The 18527-nt window shown below is 39.0% G+C and overlaps 1 protein-coding gene across 7 annotated transcripts in view; it reads left to right on the top strand.

Moving 5' to 3' along the window:
• The first annotated feature begins 320 nt into the window (after positions 1–320).
• NYAP2 (neuronal tyrosine-phosphorylated phosphoinositide-3-kinase adaptor 2) overlaps positions 321–18527 on the top strand; it is a 274769-nt gene continuing 256562 nt past the window's right edge. For 5 of the 7 annotated variants that reach the window (XM_040450859.1, XM_040450855.1, XM_040450857.1 and 2 more), the window contains exons 1-2: positions 1006–1621; positions 9605–9842. In XM_040450859.1, the coding sequence (XP_040306793.1) occupies positions 9622–9842 (221 nt within the window). In that variant the 5' untranslated portion in view covers positions 1006–1621; positions 9605–9621. Of the gene's footprint in view, positions 833–1004; positions 1622–7681; positions 7729–9604; positions 9843–18527 lie in introns of those variants that run through there. The other 2 variants (XM_040450853.1, XM_040450854.1) reach the window with 2 other exon arrangements.

Here is an 18527-nt window from a genome sequence, read left to right as displayed (position 1 = left end):
CCTCAGGAAATGTAGGGAATAGGTTGACTTTCGGAAATTTCAACAGTGAATCTATAGGAGTTAGTGGCACACCGTGGTTAATTCACATCTTATTTTTGTTAAAAAAAAAAATAGCGCGCTCTCTGAGTGAGAGCTTTATTCAACATACATGTGTGCTGTACATGTTCCTTCTAAGTGGGCTAGTTTTGTTCTCATGCCATGGGGGAGCAGGTGGCACGAGGCTGTTTTGATGAGGTTAAAAGGCTCCTCCCCTCTTTCCCCAAGCAGCAGCCTGAAGTACGTCAGCAGTAATTGTGTGCCTGGCTCGGCAGGGAGGGTGGAGGCAAAATTGGTATCAAATAAGGGTCTCAAACTGAGATCTCGATGTTCCATTTAAGTTGTTGCTCATTTTCATTAGCCATGCCAGGGGTGAAAAGCTTATAACTTAAACACCCTCTGTAGTAACAACATTTATTTTTGATGGATTTATGTTTTTCTTCTCCATAAAGCTGGAATGAGGGTTGTAGTGGATATAAATGAAGGGGTTTCTTTAGCCTCTTTTCATTTTATCACTTACTAATCAGACTTCAGTTCAGACAGATAAAAGGGAGAGATTCTGTTGCCTAAATGTGAGGTCTTTAATGAGGATGGGAGGCCCCAGGGAGGCGAAATCCGAAGTAGAACGATGCTGCTCTCGGGTTTCTTGTCATTTCTTCAGTTGCTTCTTCGCCTCCCTTTTCCAAGGGGCCTAGTGAGCAGGAACTATCCAAGGTGCTAGAATGCTGGCAGCTTTGCCGTTCAATGCAGACGGACTGCAGAAACAGAGAAGAAAGATTACTGCTTATTTCAGAAGGTAGGTTCTTTGTTTCAGAATCCCTGATTAATCAGCAGCAGCATCAACAGACTAAGGCAGCTGGAGAGGAGAGAGAGAGAAGCAGGAAGGGAGGGAGTCAGGGGCAGGGAGGGAGGGAGGGGAAAGAGAGAGAATGGGAGAGAGAGAGCTGGTTGTCACGGGGGAGGGACGATACCACAAGCTAGGCTGCTCTAAACCTTCTGTATGTAAGTGGCAATGAGAAAGAGCATCTTTTGGGCTGAGAGGAGACATTTAGAGAGGATGTTTCTGATTTTTTGTTTTCATTTATTGTTGTCTTCACAGAATATAATCAAATGAGGCACCTTAGCCAGCCTGGGTGATTGCTTCGAGTCTTGTAATCATCTGTGTAGCAAAGTGGGTAAAATCATTCAATTTCTTCCCTGCTGGACCTGGAAAGAGAGGGGCTGTGTGTTCATCCCCACCCATTAGCTATGCCCTCTTTTCTCTGAATGTCGATTTAAGGAAGCAGGCACCTGTCTTCTGCCACCGCATCTTCCTAGCAAACTTTAAAGGCCATTTTATCTGATAGGAAGAACATCAAGGATGCTCTGATCTCTAGTGATGAAGAATCTGGGAATGGACACTTTCCCCATCCAGATGCAATGCACTTTAATTGAAGAAAAACTGAGCTGAACTACAAGTCTATTTCTTATGGTGCTGGATTACTCCTACAGAACTGCCCAGAGATCAACCGCGAGAGAGGGCTCTGACAGACACTAGTCACCTTCTGATTGTTGCACTTAGCTCTCCCTGGAGACGTAAATTTTGGTATGTATCTCATTTTTCAGATTCTCTAAGCATGCTAATTGAATCCAGCACTAAATAGATCAAGCAATCTGGTTATGAAATGGAATGGGATTTTATCTGGGGATACTTAATGCTGAAGTTTGCATGTCTTATTAGGTGCAACAGAAATAAAGCCACAGCGAAGGCATCCAAGGCTTTAATAAGCCTCCGGCTATTTTGTGCCCTCTTACCCACTTAGTTACATTACCACGGAAATGGCTAAACTAGATTTTCATTGGTAAAATGAGCCATGTTGAATTATTAAAAGCATTGAAAATATTTTCCAGGGTATTAATTGGCATTCACATTGTGCATGCTAGCTATTTATCGGCTATTCCATACCATAAATATTTTACAACAGTCTCTCAGCACATTTGTGTCAGCCTAATTTTGTATTCTCAAAAAAAAAAAAAACCTACCAAAAAATAAATAAATAAAACTATCAGACATACACCAAAGCTGAAACTGCACCTTCCTAACAGAGTAGACACAAACCTCTTTGAGAAACATGAATTTTAACACTCAGTATCAGGAAGATCTCATTAGTCTTATCACAACAAATATTTTCGATAGAACTTTAGGGAGATTTGTTTTACCTGGGACACACACTTAATTTGTTGGGGTGTCTCCATTTTAATTTTTCTAAAAACCAGGAACATTTTAAATACAAGAAATGTAGGTCTTCCCCAGCTGGAAGGACTATTACAGGAAATAATACTGTTCCTTCTCATTAAGAATTCCTAAAGTTGGCTTGGTACTGTAGAACTGTATTTTTTCTCTACACATACCCCCAAATAAGGGAATCCGATCTAAGAAGTTACACAGTGTAGTTTTAGTCCATTTAATATGCAAGACTTTATCATCAAATAGTATGAAATAATGACGATAGAGCAAGACTGAGCATCAACTCTTCTCCTAATTCTTCACATGTTAAACAATGCTCCAACTCATTTTTCTATATTGTCCGTTGGTAAACAGATTAATATGAGAGTATGTGAGCTACAAATGCCAAAATTGTTTTATTTTTCTGTGGAAATCCCAACACACCTTTGCCAACTCAGCAAAGAGGACTCTGTGAAGGACACTGACAGTTGAGGAAATCAGTGAAAACAGACCTGAGAAAAAAACCCGACAACTTCACAAAGAACTGTAGAGAAGCCCAAGGACTTGAGGCATCTGCAAAGTTTAGAAAAACAAGTGTAAAAATGCTAGAGACAAGAAGGTCGTCTATTGTTTAAAAAAAAAAAAAACTCATTCAATTAGATGGTTTTCATTGTAGCGCCAGTCAGCAATTTATCATACTGACTGTATCTACTTTGCCAATACTGCCTTGTAAGCGTCTGGAAACACTTGGCCAAAGGCTCAGAAAAGTACCTCAGCCATTGACATTTTGTGTGAGTCCCTAATATTATCAGAGATGTGCTATCCCTTTAGACCATGGGCAAACAGCACCATGACAACCTGGAAGTTGGGGGCGGGTATGTGAGTTATGATACCACTCATTAACATGATCTATGCCCATTTTACCCACTTTGGGAGGGGAGAGAGTGGAGAAAAAACTCGCTCAAAGTAATCTGCTTTCTGAGAAAAAAGCAATCAGCGTTTTTGTAGTCACTTCAACAGGCGCCCGTGGTTTTAACTCTAACATTTCCCATGTTGAGCAGAACAGCTGCATTTTGATGAAAGTGAGAATAAGAAAATGAGCATGACCATTTGTGGGGTTGAGGGTAGGATTTTAAGCACAATCAAAGTGAAATGGTAAGATTTGTTGTTGACAGATTATCAGAAAAACAATTTTGACATGGTTTACACAGGTTACGAATTATAACCAGGCAGTCTGGTCTGTTGATTTGGTCCTGTGTGAAGTCAGCGAATTCTAGAAATTAATTTGCATACAGATTTTACATATGTATATGAAGCCTGATTATTTAAATACTTATAGTTTGACAATGCGTTTTCAAATTGGTCTGAGTACATGCAACAAATGTGAAAGATCTTTTTCTTCCTGCTGAATAAAAAAGAAATAGTCAAAATTGCCTTGGGAAACTTTTATTTGGCTGAGTCAATACTGCGGGACAAAATAGGATTCTCTATATCAGAGAAGATTCAATGAGTGGAATGGGAGGGAAAATCAACTTTTAGTAGGTCAGATTCTAATAACTTCCTCACGGCACTGGGGCAGGTGTGGTTTGAGAACCTCATAAATAACTGAGAAGTAGGGACTAGAAAACTTTCCCGTAAGCAAATGAAATGAAGTGCACAAGTGTGAAATGAGGGCAGCGTGACGAGGCTTTCCACGAGGAGATGCATTCCCTGGCATGCATCTTCTCCTTCCCAGTCAACACAAACAGCATTGTAAGAGTAGCACAGGATAAAGCGTGCATTATTCTAGCTGTAACGTTATCTTATAGGGCTAACTGTAACCTGAAATTTAAGAAGCTTCTTAACTTCAAGAACTGGGGAGCCCTTCTCTCCCAAACAGTTGCTTTTTCTTCCTCTGTCACTCAGCAGATATGGAAAATGTCTGGATTGATGGACTATTCACGATTTTAAATCTTGGAAAGCCAAAGTTTTAGATGGAGAGCAGCTTCACCTCAGAAATTCTGAGTACATACTTTAAGAAGAGAAGAAAGAACCAGCCCCCACAAAGGCCAGTGGGCTAATTCATTTCAGTGATGCTTATATGCAAAGGTCCTGCTTTTTTGGTAGGGGGTGGCAAAGGATCCGTCAGAAGGTTCTGCCTGAGAAGTCGGTTTACACACCCACCTGAGTCAGTGCTTGCAGAGCCAGAGTGACTGATGTCACAGTGCATGAAATCACACTGAAGAGGGAATTTGTTCTGCATTTTAAGAAAAGAGAAATACTTTAACAAGTATAAGATGGCAGGCTTCATTTTTATCTGACCCTTTCTGTATGTCTTTTCTTCAACAGCAGCCTGCAATGAATCAAATGCTTTCTATACTATGGAGACCCCAATCTTGACATCAGTTAGTGACACATTAAATATCCTCTGGTAAATTGAGGCTACAAAAAATTTATTCCTTAGTTTACAAGGGAATCTACATACATGTATGTGCTTAAAGTTTTGTATATACTTAATTCTCAAAAATATGTTCCCCCCCCCCCTTTTTTTTTTTTGTTTTAACATTGAAAGTCACATAATGTCTCAGCTTCTTGAGTTCCTTGGATGCAAGTAGTGGCTATAGAATGAGAAAAAAAAAAAGGAAATGAATTTTTTATGTTTCTATGGATTCAATTTGGATACCTTTATGTATATTTTATGCTCCACATGTATATGTACTAGATAGTTTTATTTCAGTGGAAACATGGTAAAGAAATGAATTGGTACTTTCAGCTCTAGGCTCAGCATGGGTGAGGTACAGTGATGGTTTTACACAAAAGAAAATAAAGAAATGGCTAATACAAGACAAAGTTAAATGCTTAATGCTTTAAATATGACCTCAATCTCACCAGTTTAAATCGGTGCATCTAAGCTGAAGAGAGTGAAATTTCAAATTTTAGGAGGTATCACAATACCATACAAAGTGATCTTTGTGAAGGGTGTGGTCTACAGGAAATAAGAAATAAGAGTGAAAGAATACAATAAGGCAGAGCGATTAAAACATCCAGCTGTATTTAAGCTAACATCTAATAAAAGCCAACAGCTTTTGGCTTTTATTAGAATGGCAACGATTTTAAATACAGTAATTCAAAAATGAAACAAAAGGAGGGTTTTCTGAATGCACCACACAGCAGTGGAAGAAAGGCGTAAGGTGAAGTTGTGAAGCTACCTATGATTTGTGTGGGGTTTCTGATCTCAGTCATTTTAGGTGCTTTCCCGGGAGACTCCTAACACAAATTCTCAATGTTCGCCACAACTTCCAAGAAAAAGAACACATATACAACTCTTGCACTATTTGAGTCCACGCCATGCATTCCTGATAAAACCCATCTACCTTGCAGACCAAGAATGTCAACTTTCAACCAATGCTCTAGGGGGAGCTAAAATGTCTAATTTGTTGCAAGCAAAAATGGCCTCAAACACACACTCATCCAAAGGCAAGGGATGACTGGAGAAATGCAGAAGAGCCCTTCAACCTCACTCACTTTGTTGTCACAAATATACCATGCAATCGTTTGAGATCTAATAAGAGTCTCTTGCATATTGCAATGGAGCTAAAGGTGCTATCTAAAGGAGAGGGGCCCTTTTGCTTCTTAACTATTGTGTTCCTAAGACGCCAACATGAAGAATTAAGTGCTCACGACAAGCCTTTATGAACTACTTGTACACAGGATTGTTGTTAAAGGGCCAGAGATAAACTTGATTTAATATCCAGCAGCCAAAATGAAGCCAAGTGTTTAGTGGCATGGACCATGCCTTGTTCAACATCTATCTTAGCCATAACTACACATTTCTGAAAGACAAACAGATTTATGACCATACCTGACTGGGTTCTCACTACATAGAAATGGTAGCAGTTGTAGTGAGACAGGCACTTCACGTACAGTTCACTTTTCTCTAGAGAGGCCTCACATTTGTTTAAGGAGGAGTGAATGAATGAGTCTCTGCATTCAGACTTCAGCTGGCTGAGAAACACCGGCTTGGAAGGGTGGAGCCCAAGTGTTTGAGCTTCATGGCTCCTCTGTGACAAAGCCCTTATCTTCTCTTGGTAGGAACTGGGGCGGAATGGATAAATGGTCTGTCTGCATGCCCTTGGTTAGGAAGCAAGTCTATGAAAGCCTTCCATGCTTCCCTTTGCACACCTGTGACTAAGAACTTGAACTGCATTAAACATTCTATTCGTGTATGTTTCAAAGTAAACATGTGTTTATTGAGGAGTTATTACTAAACACCATCTTGGCCACAATTGAGAATTAGGAAAAGGATGTAAGTAGTAATGTTAGTGACTAATAATTTTGCTCACATTTCCTGAACACTCACATGTGCTTTCTAACTGAACGCTTACAGCAACATACGGGAGTTAAGTATATTCCAACCACCATTTTAACCACATGGAAACTAAAGCTTAGAGGAAGCTAAAGCTTCATTAAATGGCATAAAGTCAGAGACCTAGGGGTGCTTGCATTGCGATTTCAGGCCATACCGCCCAAGTCCTCAGTTACACTCTTCAGGACTGCCTAACCGCCCTCTGCCCCTACCCCACATTACAATCTACCTTTTACATGTGGACAAGAGAGCAGGAGAGTGTGATGCTTAAACATTGGTAGGGTCCACGTCCATTTTTTATGGTTATTTTTGAAGCCTAGTTATTGTTATTGGATAATGTTCTGTGTTCATCCTCAAAACTGGTGACCACACACCATGACAAACTCGTGAAAGCTACCACCTGTGCTTGTCCCACTGACACCGTGTTGCAATTTTTTAATTAATTGTCCTCTTACCCTGCAGTGTGAATGTTTAGAAGGACACAGGTTTGCCTTTATCAGTGCCTCATTCATAACAGGTGCTCAAGAAATACTTGAAGACATGAACGAGCGTAGAATCAAATCCCTCCCTAGAACTAGATGACAAGCATGATTTCATGCATCCAATTATCACTGTCCAGAAAGTTTACCAGATTTTGTGGTTTTTATCCTTCAAATTTTCATCTTAACTTTTCAGGTTATACTCTTACTACTTATAGCACAACTTTCCCTAGTATACATACTTGATGGCATTGTTATTTAATGTTGTCTCGGAACAAACATAATTTCAACTCCAGTCAATTTGAAAGACCACATAAAGAGATAATTAAGTTTCAGAAGTACCCAATTAACCTGGTTCATATCTGGAATATATAAACTGTATGGAGAATCTCTGGTGTCCTTTGGGTGGGACGAAAATTTAAGGGAAGAAACAAACATTGTGGGGGTAATGCTTTTCACAGGGGGGCATATACAATTTTGCTCAAGGGCAAAGTGGGAGGGTTCTTCCACCCTGAGGCGTTGCCTCTGGAATCCTTGTCCTGACTTGGCCTGCTTAACTATGGTAGCATTAATTGCCATAAAGTTAGACAGAGTTTTTTTTTTTTTTTTATCCAGGCACACCTAGTGTTGAAGTCCTTGGGAGAAGTGAGTTCCCAATAATGGTAATTCTTCAGCTTTCTGAGAATCCTGTTCCTGTATTTTTTCCTGAAAATTGCAATCATTGGTAGCAGTAATTTCTTATTCTTATGCATGTCTACCCCTTGAGCATCTAAGCTCATGGACTTATAGTACAATACAATTCAATTATGCTAGACAGTTGAAATTAAAAGACCATTTTATGTGCCAACCCATTATGGCTCAAAACCAAACCAAATGTAATAAAACTCCACATAACAACAACAACAACAACAAAATCATGAGTCAACAAACAACTCATATCCCCTGGTTCCAACAATCTCTTACTGGCTGGAGAATAAATCTTTAAATTCAGAGTAGGAGTCAAATAACAGAAGAATTGACTGGCAGCTGAAACGCTAATAAACTCTGATAAGAAGTAAAGTTTCCATAGCTACCATCCAGGTATGGAACATGATTATACTTGTAAAAAACTCAAAATGAATATGATTCATAAGGGCAACGGTGAAAGTCTAGGACTTCTACATTAGATAGTTTGGCTGAGATTAAAAAAAACATATCTTCCTGGGGCTTTAAAAGAAAATAAAAGATGTAAACATCATTTATAATTTTAAATGGCCAAAGTTTTTTCTTATTAATAGATTTTGCTTTTGCTTTTTCAATTTGATGCAATGATACCAGTTTCCTCTACAACGGTGAATATGCAATTGAGGACAGTAAGCCTTATTAAGCTAGAAGGCTAAAATACTTATCTTGCATGCAATTAATTAAACTTCAGTTCTATTTTTGATTGATTAGAGCACCATTGCTCTATCCCCTGGCTTCACTGATTTCTATAATTCATTGGAATACATCTGCTTCAAAGCATCCTGATTTTCATAGCCTGCTGGTTATCTATCACCTGTCCATACACATACCCACATATGACATTGGCAATCTTTCACCTGTACTTTTATTATGAAGATATTAGCTAACATGACTGTATGCCTATTATTGTTAAACTTTATGTTAAATTCTTTATAACATCACCTCTCTAAATCGTTACATCAGCAAGAGGTAGAAGCTATTACTTCCATCATTTTGGAGGTGGACGGTATATATTGATCTGTTGAAAGTCCTGTGTTTTGTTGTTGTTTTAATTGGATCTTGGTTTTACAGTAATCCACTCTATGGTTTGGGTTTTTAAACCTTGACGTAGCAATGATAATTATAGTTGTCACTGCTTGAGTTACCAGATTGGTAAGGATGGATGTGGTCCTGGTGACCTACAATATTTGAGTTCTAGCAGGCAGCCATCAGGAAGCACCATTTTGGAAAGTAATGATGGGTCAAAAAGGGTTTATTTCCAAAATAAATTATAATAGAAATGTGTATTTCCTTGTTTACTGTTATGTTATGCACAAATAGTATAGATTCGTAGATCTTAATTTAAAACTAGAAGGAGAACACACACAATAAGAAAGTCTTTTCCAAATAATGTTATCATCTTATTTGAAATCGAGAAGTCTTTGTAGCAATTAGATAGAAATGAAGCTTGGATCTGATAGATCTTAATGATATAAGAACACATTTTTGAAAAACAAAATCGTGACTTGAAATACATAAACCAAACATTGAACTTGGCACCCTGTATTTGTACCTTCCCGTTACCTTTAAGTGCGAGAGATTTGGCCTTTGATGTTCTAATTTTGTTTCAGGGAATGTTTGCTACTCAGGCAACATTCACTGAATATTTACTTCTAATAGTCTTGGTGGTTCATAGTTTCTAATGAGACGTGGTCTCCGAATAGATTCTACCATAATCTTTGGAATCTGGGGCTGAGAAGATATTAGGGTGATCAAACAGCACTTTGCTTTTTCTCCTCACCTTTGATAAGGGTAAAATGTGTTCTTATCCTACAGGAAGTGTTCCTTTTTACATGATCCCCTCCAAGATGATGAGTTCTAATCCCGAGGTAGACCCTTTGGACACATTTCTCCAATATATCGAGGACATGGGGATGAAGGCCTATGATGGCTTGGTTATTCAGAATGCATCAGACATTGCTCGAGAGAATGACCGCTTGAGAAATGAAACCAACCTGGCCTACTTGAAGGAGAAGAACGAAAAACGCCGAAGACAAGAAGAAGCAATAAAACGGTAAATATAAATACAAGTATTCTGAGTCTTGCATACACAAGGAGATCCATGAATTCTCACCTGTCTGTGATGTTGTCACCTGGTCAAGGCTGTGATGTTGTCAAGAAGGGGTTTACCCAAGTTAGAATCGATGAGAACAAGTGAAATTGACACCTCAACTATAACATAAACACAATTCATCCGGCTCTCAGTTCTTTCACCGTAGCTAACAAAAGTTATTTACTTTTGTGTTGTGCATGTGGAGGTATAGCTGGGATGGGGAAAGAATTCAGTTTTCTTTAAAAAAAAAAATTCATACTAAACAACCCTTGATAAAAGCCCAAGGGAAACACTTAAACACTTCATAGTCAATGTTTGATGAAAATCTCCACCTTTAATGGTCTTTGTTTGTGTTTAATACCTTATAATAGTTCATCTTCTTAGATTATAAAAAGACTTATCAATAATTAGAATTATATGAGCCTCTGAAGGCAGGAGGAACCCTCACTATGTGCTCTCAGTGCAGAGTTTTATGATGATTGCCAAGTGCCCCAGGTTCGTTGATATAAAATGACTTTTATGTTGCAAAACCTACCCCCTACAAGCAAATAAGTGCCAGATTATGGCTTCCACATTGAGGCTAAATGTCCTGGGGCAGAAACCCAAAGTAGGATACACATCCTTTGATTTCCCAAAGAATGTTATAGTGTTTCCAGCATGTGTGTGTGTGTGTGTGTGTGTGTGTACCAGGGGTGCAGGTAGAGGCATATTGTGTTATGCAAAGTCTTCTTTCTTCAACAAGTTCTATTTACTAAGTACAAAGATTCAGAAGTTAGAAAACTAATCCATGTCAATTAGCTGGATACTAAAAAAATAATAGTTAAGCTATTTTAATAGTTGGTGGATGTTTCATCTAATCTGGTATTAATACTTGTACTTAAACTCTCTGTGAATGTTATCACATTAAGGAAAATAAATTATTATTTTAAGATGAACTATTTATGGGGGCACCTGGGTGGCTCAGTCGGTTGAGTCTGACTTCAGCTCGGGTCATGATCTCATGGTTCGTGAGTTTGAGCCTCGTGTCAGGCTCTGTGCTAACACCTCGGAGCCTGGAGCCTTCTTCAGATTCTGTCTCTCCCTCTCTCTCTGCCCCTTCCCCACTCACTTTCTGTTTCTCTTTCCTTTAAAAATAAGTAAACATTAAAAAAAAGAGATGAACTATTTATGAAGCTAGGTAAGGATGCTCTACTCTAATCATTTAGTGGCAAATACTTTTATGCAAGAGGTTTGAGAGAGAGAGAGAGAGAGAGAGAGAGAACTGGAAAGAAAAAACAATAAATGTTATGGAGGATTATTTTGGAAGAATGTAATCTTTCCATTTTGAAAATGGACATCTATGCTACTACCATGTATATAAATGTTTGCAAAATGACATACTTGATAAATATTGCCACAGTTGCATATATTTAAGTCAATACTTGTTGGGGACTATGTTATTTTTTATTTCTACCCATTTTAGTTGGTATCACAGATTTCCTTCTATGATATATTAAATGTCCTTTATATAGGACATTTTTTTTCTCCTGGGAATTACTTCTGATGGATTTCTGTATGTTTGTGAGCATTTTACTCTTATGAGAATGAGCTTTCTAAAATTCATAACAAAAAAAGGTGGCCTACTAGACTTCTAAAACAATTTCACCTCTAAAATGAAAAGTTTCCTGATCTTGATATTAAAACTCAATTGTTCACTCTTTTTTATAACCATATAAATAGAATTATTTGCAGAATAGTTTCATTAGATTTTACGGTACTGAAGTGTGCTTATCACTGTATCTGTGTTTCATCAACAACCTTTAGAAGAGTTCTAGCTAAAGATATTAAGACAGAAGATGTTTAATTTTTAAGTAGCTTACTGGTAAGTGTTCAAAGAGACGTAACCAACGACTCCAGAGAACTCTGAAGTCAAAGGGATGGGAACAGGGTTTTGGTTGGTGGCAACATAGCAAAATTCTGTCATTGCATAATAAGTGAAGCTGAGGAAATTCAGTTATTTGCAATTTGAGTTGGTCTCTGCTAGATTAATAAGTCAGTATTTTCTAGTATCAAGTTAGAAAGCACATAAGTATAGAGAGTTTAGATCATACATTGAATTGAAAAAAAAAAAGTCCCCAATGATCTGGACACCTTTATTTCCACATAATGCTCTCAGCATAAGATAAAACTTTAGCCTAGCTCTGTTTGCGAATAGAGCAAAGAACAGGAGTAAGTTATCAATCATGTTGTGTTTAGTTGGTGTTATTCACAGGAGAATTACAAAGATTTGTGATTTGTCAGTTTGACCCAATGAGGTGGGATTTTGGATATCACTCCATTTAGAATTTCTCCCTAGATGTGGGCAGATAGAGCGGGAGAATAAACCAACTTTGTAGGCATGAGAATGGCCAACTGGAGGTAAACAAACCTACAGGCACTAACAAAACGGGCTTATGTTCAAGTTGAATTCTGACCACCCCCTGAAATAAGGCATATTCCTTGTCATAAGGAATAACACTGATTCAGGACATCTCACACCTGAGGTCAAGGTGATAGAAGGCAAAGGGCAAAAATGAATGCAATATGCAACACGGTTGCTGATGTCCAAGCTACAATGTAAGTTTCATGAGAAGAATCATTCTATTTTTCTATACAGGTCTTACAACAGGATCTAATGTAAATGCATTGTTCAATAAACCTTTACTGCTAAATGTATTAGTTGATTGGAGAAATATGTGTTGAAATTTTACTAATTGTCAGGCAATGTTCAAGACTTTGATGAGATGGCAATGAACAATGATTATAAGGAAGCTACATTCTGAGGAAAGCGTGAATAGGAGACAGCACTAAACATATAAGTGTATATAAATAGGGACGCCTGGGTGGCTCAGTCGGTTAAGTGTCCGACTTCAGCTCTGGTCATGATCTCACAGTTTGTGAGTTCGAGCCCCACGTCAGGCTGTGTACTGACAGCTCAGAGCCTGGAGCCTGCTTCAGATTCTGTGTCTCCTTCTCTCTCTGCCTCTCTCCTGCTTGCGCTCTGTCTCTGTCTCTCAACAATGAATAAACGTTAAAAAAAACTTTTTTAAATTTAACGGTGGCATAAAATTATCAAATTATGGCACCATCAAAATTTTCTAATTGCTGTGATGTAGTAGTTGAGTAAGAGAAAAAACACCGAAGATGGCTTTCCATTTGTTTTGCTATTGTTTTGTGTGTGCGCGTGTGCTTGTGTATGTGTTTTTCTTTGTCTTTTGCCTGAAACATGAGAAAAATGATGTTTTCATTTAACAAAATGGCAAAGACTAGAGAAGAAGTTTGAGTTAACTGTTAGAGGAATAAAAGATCATCTTTGGTGCCCCAGTTTTGTGAGCCTTTTTGGATGTCCAAGTGGAGAATGCTGGATAGGCAGTTGATCCAGGATTTATGGTAAGATCAAAGCTAAAGACACAAATATGAGGGTCCTCATAGTCTACAGAGTTGAAAGCATGAGCCTGGTTGAGTATACCTAGAATCTAAAATTAGAGAGGGAGGGGTGCCTGGGTGGCTCAGTTGGTTAAGCGTCCAACTCTTGGTTTCAGCTCAGGTCATGATCTCACAGTTCATGGGTCTGAGCCCCATATTGGGCTCTGCGTTGACAGCGTGGAGCCTGCTTGGGATTCTCTCTCTTTCTCTCTCTCTCTCTCTCTGAGCCCCTCCCCTGCTCTCTCTCTCTCCTCTATCAAGATAAATAAATAAACTTAAAATTTTTTTAAATAAAAATAAGAATAGAGAGAGATGGGAGAAGCACCCAGGACTGTTCCCTGGTATGCCTGTCTGCCTCCATGGTAGGGACAGTAGATGAATCCAGGAAGAACAGCCGTGAGAGAGGGGGAGAACCATGTAGGAGGGCGATGTCTTGGAGTGAAGTGACAGAAGTGATCAAAGAAGAGAGACTTTTGGGTGCCTGGGTGGCTCAGTTGGTTAAGCATTTGACTCTTGAAATCAGCTCAGGTCTTGATCTCAGGGTGATGAGCTCAAGCCCTGTATTGGGCTCTGTGCTGGGCATAAGGCCTACTTGAAGAAGAAGAAGAAGAAGAAGAAGAAGAAGAAGAAGAAGAAGCAGCAGCAAGAGAAGAAGAAGGAGAAGGAGGAGATTTTACTGATGGATCAACTATGTTGAAACCTGAGAATTGAAGCCCCTTACCACACTGGTGTTGTTGACAAGAACAGTTTTGGTGAAGGGCTGGGACAAAACCTCATGAGAGATAGGAAGAATGGAACAAAAGCAGAATATAGAGAACTATTTTGAGGGTTTTGAGGCTAAAGAGATTACAAAATACAGTGAGTAATTGTAGTGGGAGGTGGGGGTCTATGGTACTTCGTGTTTCTTTTTCTTTTCCTTTAAGAAGAGAGAAAACTAGCTTATTTAAAATGCTGATATGAACGATTACAATAGAAAGGGAAATGTTAATGGCTTAGACACAGGAAGGAAAAATGACTGTGATTATGTCCTTGAGTAGGTGGGAAGGGTTGGGATGTAAGTCATCTTGGGAAAAAGCACAGACTGCTCAGCCATCGTAGGAGAAGGGATGGCCCAGGGTACAGATGGCTGAATGAGCCTGAATGAATGACTAATTCTGCAACACAAGGCCCTGGACCCGGTTCATCCTATCCCAACACCATTGTGTTACTTCTACAATTTCCACAGCTGTTTGCGTGGTACGATTTGAAGAGGTTCTGGAATCCTGATTTAAAGTATGAATATCTTTGGGAAGAAGAAAACACTAGCAAAGCCTCCTAAATCACTGAGACTTTTGATGTCTTTCTTTTCCCAAAGCATGGCCCATGTACAACAGGGGGACACAGAAGTCTCTGGATGTTGTTGGGGGATGGGGTCTGAGAGAGAAATGTCAAAGCAGTCAAACACATGGTGACTGGACAAAAGGAGGAGACCAAAGGCCTCCATGTGACTGTGCCAGGGCTGGCTGTGGGTATCTTACGTTAGCCCATCTCAGTATTCATTATAATATCCAAATGCAACTTGATTTTGCTTATATAGCGACCAGTATTTTGCAATCCTGACAATTTTTTTTTTATTTAAACAATTTTTTAAAGGTTTATTTAGTTTTGAGAGAGAGCACAAGCGGGGAAGGGGCAGAGAGAGAGGGAGACACAGAACTGGAAGAAGGCTCCAGGTTGCGAGCTGTCAGTGCAGGACCTGATGTGGGGCTTGAATTCACAAACCGTGAGATCATGACCTGAACCGAAGTCCAACACTCAACCCCCTGAGCCACCCAGGTGCTCTGAGATTCTGAGAATTTAAAATATAATAATTTTTTATTTTCTTCTTATAATACATTTTTGGAATTACTTCAACTTTCTTAATAGAAAATACATGTTTCATATTTTTGAAAACTCCGTGGCAAGATTCTGGTCACACAAGCATGCTGGGGTTTCAGCGTTGGCAACGGAGGCAGAATACTCACATCTATCTTTAACACGCATTTTAATATTTTTAACATGTAATTTAGCCCAACTGTAAAGACAATTCTACATGACATTAATGAACACAGTTTAATCAATTAAAATTCTTTAACATGTCTGCTGAATGCCTTCTTAAATATATGCAATGGTTTAATACATGAGATCGAAAGGCTGAAAATCTAAAGATGGGGCATGTTTGACCTTGAAAAGGCATTGATGATAATTCTCTGTGAAATATGCCAGTTGCAATTTCAGAAATGTGCAGACTGCCAAGGATTGCTTAAAAAATGGAAATAGGATTTCATATGATTGACCTTCTGGATCACATATGTGCCGAAATGCCTTTTGTGTTGAAGCTGGGAGGCTTAAAACACTGAGCTCTTAGAAAAAGAATCTCCTCACCCCTTTCTCAGTGTTGCACATCATTTAGGCTCTCTGAGCCCAATGCCATATATATATTTTTAGTTTTATTTATTCATTTTGAAAGAGAGAGAGTATGTGAATATGAACAGGGGAGGGGCAGAGAGAGAGAGGAAGAGAGAGAATCCCAGGCAGGTTCTGCATTGTCAGCACAGAGCCCGATGCAGGGCTCGATCTCACAAACTCTGAGATCATGACCTGAGCTGAAATCACGAGTCAGATGCTTAACCGACTGAGACACCCAGGTGCCCCCCCCCCCAATTCCATATTTTTAAACTAACTCGAGCCCCTTGTCACTACTAACTTTCTTGTACCTTCACTGCCATTTCTCACATGGGCTTTTACTGTCAAGGCTTTTGGGTGAAAACTTCTAAATAAATAAAAAGTGATATTTTCAGTGCTTCCTTTAACAGCCCCGAATAACATTTGATGAGAAAGGGAGAGAATGACTTAAAGGAGAAAAGCGCATGGAGAATGAAAAAAAAATGACTTCAGTGGCTCATCATTTCTGCTATTTTAAATCCTAATGGTTTTGTTCAGGCACTGTTAAATGAGACTTACTTTTTATTAAAAAGCCTGGAAGGAAACAAACACTCAAAACCTATCGCTTCAGACGAGTGAGCTCACTTGAGGTGGGTTATAAAACTCCAGTTTGTCATAGGTGGGGGCGAAAAGGGATGTTTAAGAGACAGGGATGAAGTTATGTTGGACCACTGATGCAGCACAGGATACAGACATTAAGAAGGAAGCAACTTAGGGGCGCCTGGGTGGCTCAGTCGGTTAAGCGTCCAACTTCGGCTCAGGTCATGATCTCACAGTCCGTGAGTTCAAGCCTCATGGGCTCTGTGGTGCCAGCTCAGAGCCTGGAGCCTGCTTCGGATTCTGTGTCTCCCCCTCTCTCTGCCCCACCCCCACTTGCGCTCACTCTCTCTCTCCCTCTCAAAAATACATAAACATTAAAAAAATAAAAAAAAAAGGAGGCAACTGACCAAGAACAGAATGTGGCCACAGACGACTTGTGAGGCTGTACCTGTGTGCACCTGCGAACATAAGACCTGTTTTAGAGGTTCGCTGTGTACAAGTAACACCTTGTTTCGGACATCAGGTAAGGCTATCCATTGAGGAGGAGGGACAGTCAAAATGAGTATCTGGTGTACCAAAAGTACATTGAGATTTGAAGCTTCCTTTTAAGTGAATTTGTCCTTCTGGATTATGGAACTTGTCCCTACACTGTCTCATTTGACTATTAGCCACAGTCTTTTGAGAACAATATCGGAAATATCCCTTCAGTTAAAAAAAATGTTACCACTACATGTTTTTCTGAGTATGTTTTCTACTATAGGAAGGGGTTGGATTTTTTTTTTTTCCTAATGAAACAAATGTTACATTAGTGAAATTCTCCCAAACATTGCAAGTCTGGAAGACAGCTCTCAACTAGAGGAAAGTGGTTCTGTCACAAAGGACTACTTAGGCTGATTAGGAACATCTCTGTTCCCTGTGGATGCCCTCAAGGGATCTATATGAGGTTATATTTCCTCTTTAAAAGTGACAGTCAGAAATGGAATTAGATTACTTATGGCTCCTTAAAAAAATACATGCAATTCTACATTAGTATGTATACTTGGAAGCTATTTATATTTGAAGGTTTCAGTATTTCTGTTAGCCAGAGACAAACAAAGAACAGCTAAAGATCCTTTAGACCATAGAGGGGAAAAAAAAGTAAAAATAAAAATGAAGAAAAGATTGGCTTTTCTTTTTCAAAAACATTATTCCCTAAAAAGCAAATTGTTCTAATACCAAAGTTTTGAATCGGTAAATATTGTAAATAATGACCCAAAGACACAATTACACAGAGAACTCTTAAGAGAGGAATGTTAACAGCTACATAAATCCTCTTTAGATAGTTATGGCTTCTCTGAAATCATACTCATGATTTGTGGCTGAAGACTTTATGGAAAGAGAAAGCATTTACTGACGTGCATTTTAGCCAGCGATCTCTCCATCCAGTGCCTCATGAATACCCACTTTGGTCACGAACAGAGAATCTCATTGGGTTTGCTTTAATTGGGGCATGTAGAAAAACGAAATGCCATATTTGTGTATCAAAACAGATGTGGAAACACCTTTGCTCAGGTGAGTGAGGACGGTGAAATGAACCAGGCTTCGGAAACATAACTGTGTCAACTTTCAAAAATACTCCACAGCTAGTCTTAAAATCTTTAGAAATCCTCTATAGCTGGTAGAGAAATAGTCTACAATTAGCTAAAGCTGCTATGCTTGGAGCCTAGGAAGCAAACTCAAAAAGCCCTCAGCCAAAATCCTATCTAGAATGAAACTCAAATCTGCAGCATGTCAGGGTTTTGCTGGAATGAATCAGCTGATCTGATCTGATGTGAATTTCTGACCTAATTTTGCTGTAGGACTCCGTGCTCAGGCAGAGAAAACAAGGTTAATGTGTTGATAAGGGGGTGAGATTAAACAGGCAGACAGTGTCTTAATAACCCTCTCTCTAATTTCAGCTTCCTCTTGTGTTTGTGATTAGTTCCAATCACTTTTCTATTAATCATTTCAGGGGACCTCAAGCTGCTTTGCTTGTTTTTAGGTTAAAATTATGCAGCCAGATTTTCTTTTCTCTTTTTCTGAAGATAAACAAGATATCCAGGTCTGGAAGTCATTTTGGTTACGACGCCAAATGTATGGGGAAGTTTCTATTCGGAGAGTCATACAATTAGAAGACAGAATTCAATAATTCACCTTGTCCTTCCCTCACTGATTGCTTTT

Source organism: Herpailurus yagouaroundi, unplaced genomic scaffold (assembly GCF_014898765.1).
Source record: "Herpailurus yagouaroundi ecotype Mexico unplaced genomic scaffold, PumYag 202, whole genome shotgun sequence".
Taxonomy (NCBI): Eukaryota; Metazoa; Chordata; class Mammalia; order Carnivora; family Felidae; genus Herpailurus; species Herpailurus yagouaroundi.
The sequence above is the reverse complement of the archived record's forward strand: the minus strand, read 5'-3'. Positions and strand labels throughout refer to the sequence as shown.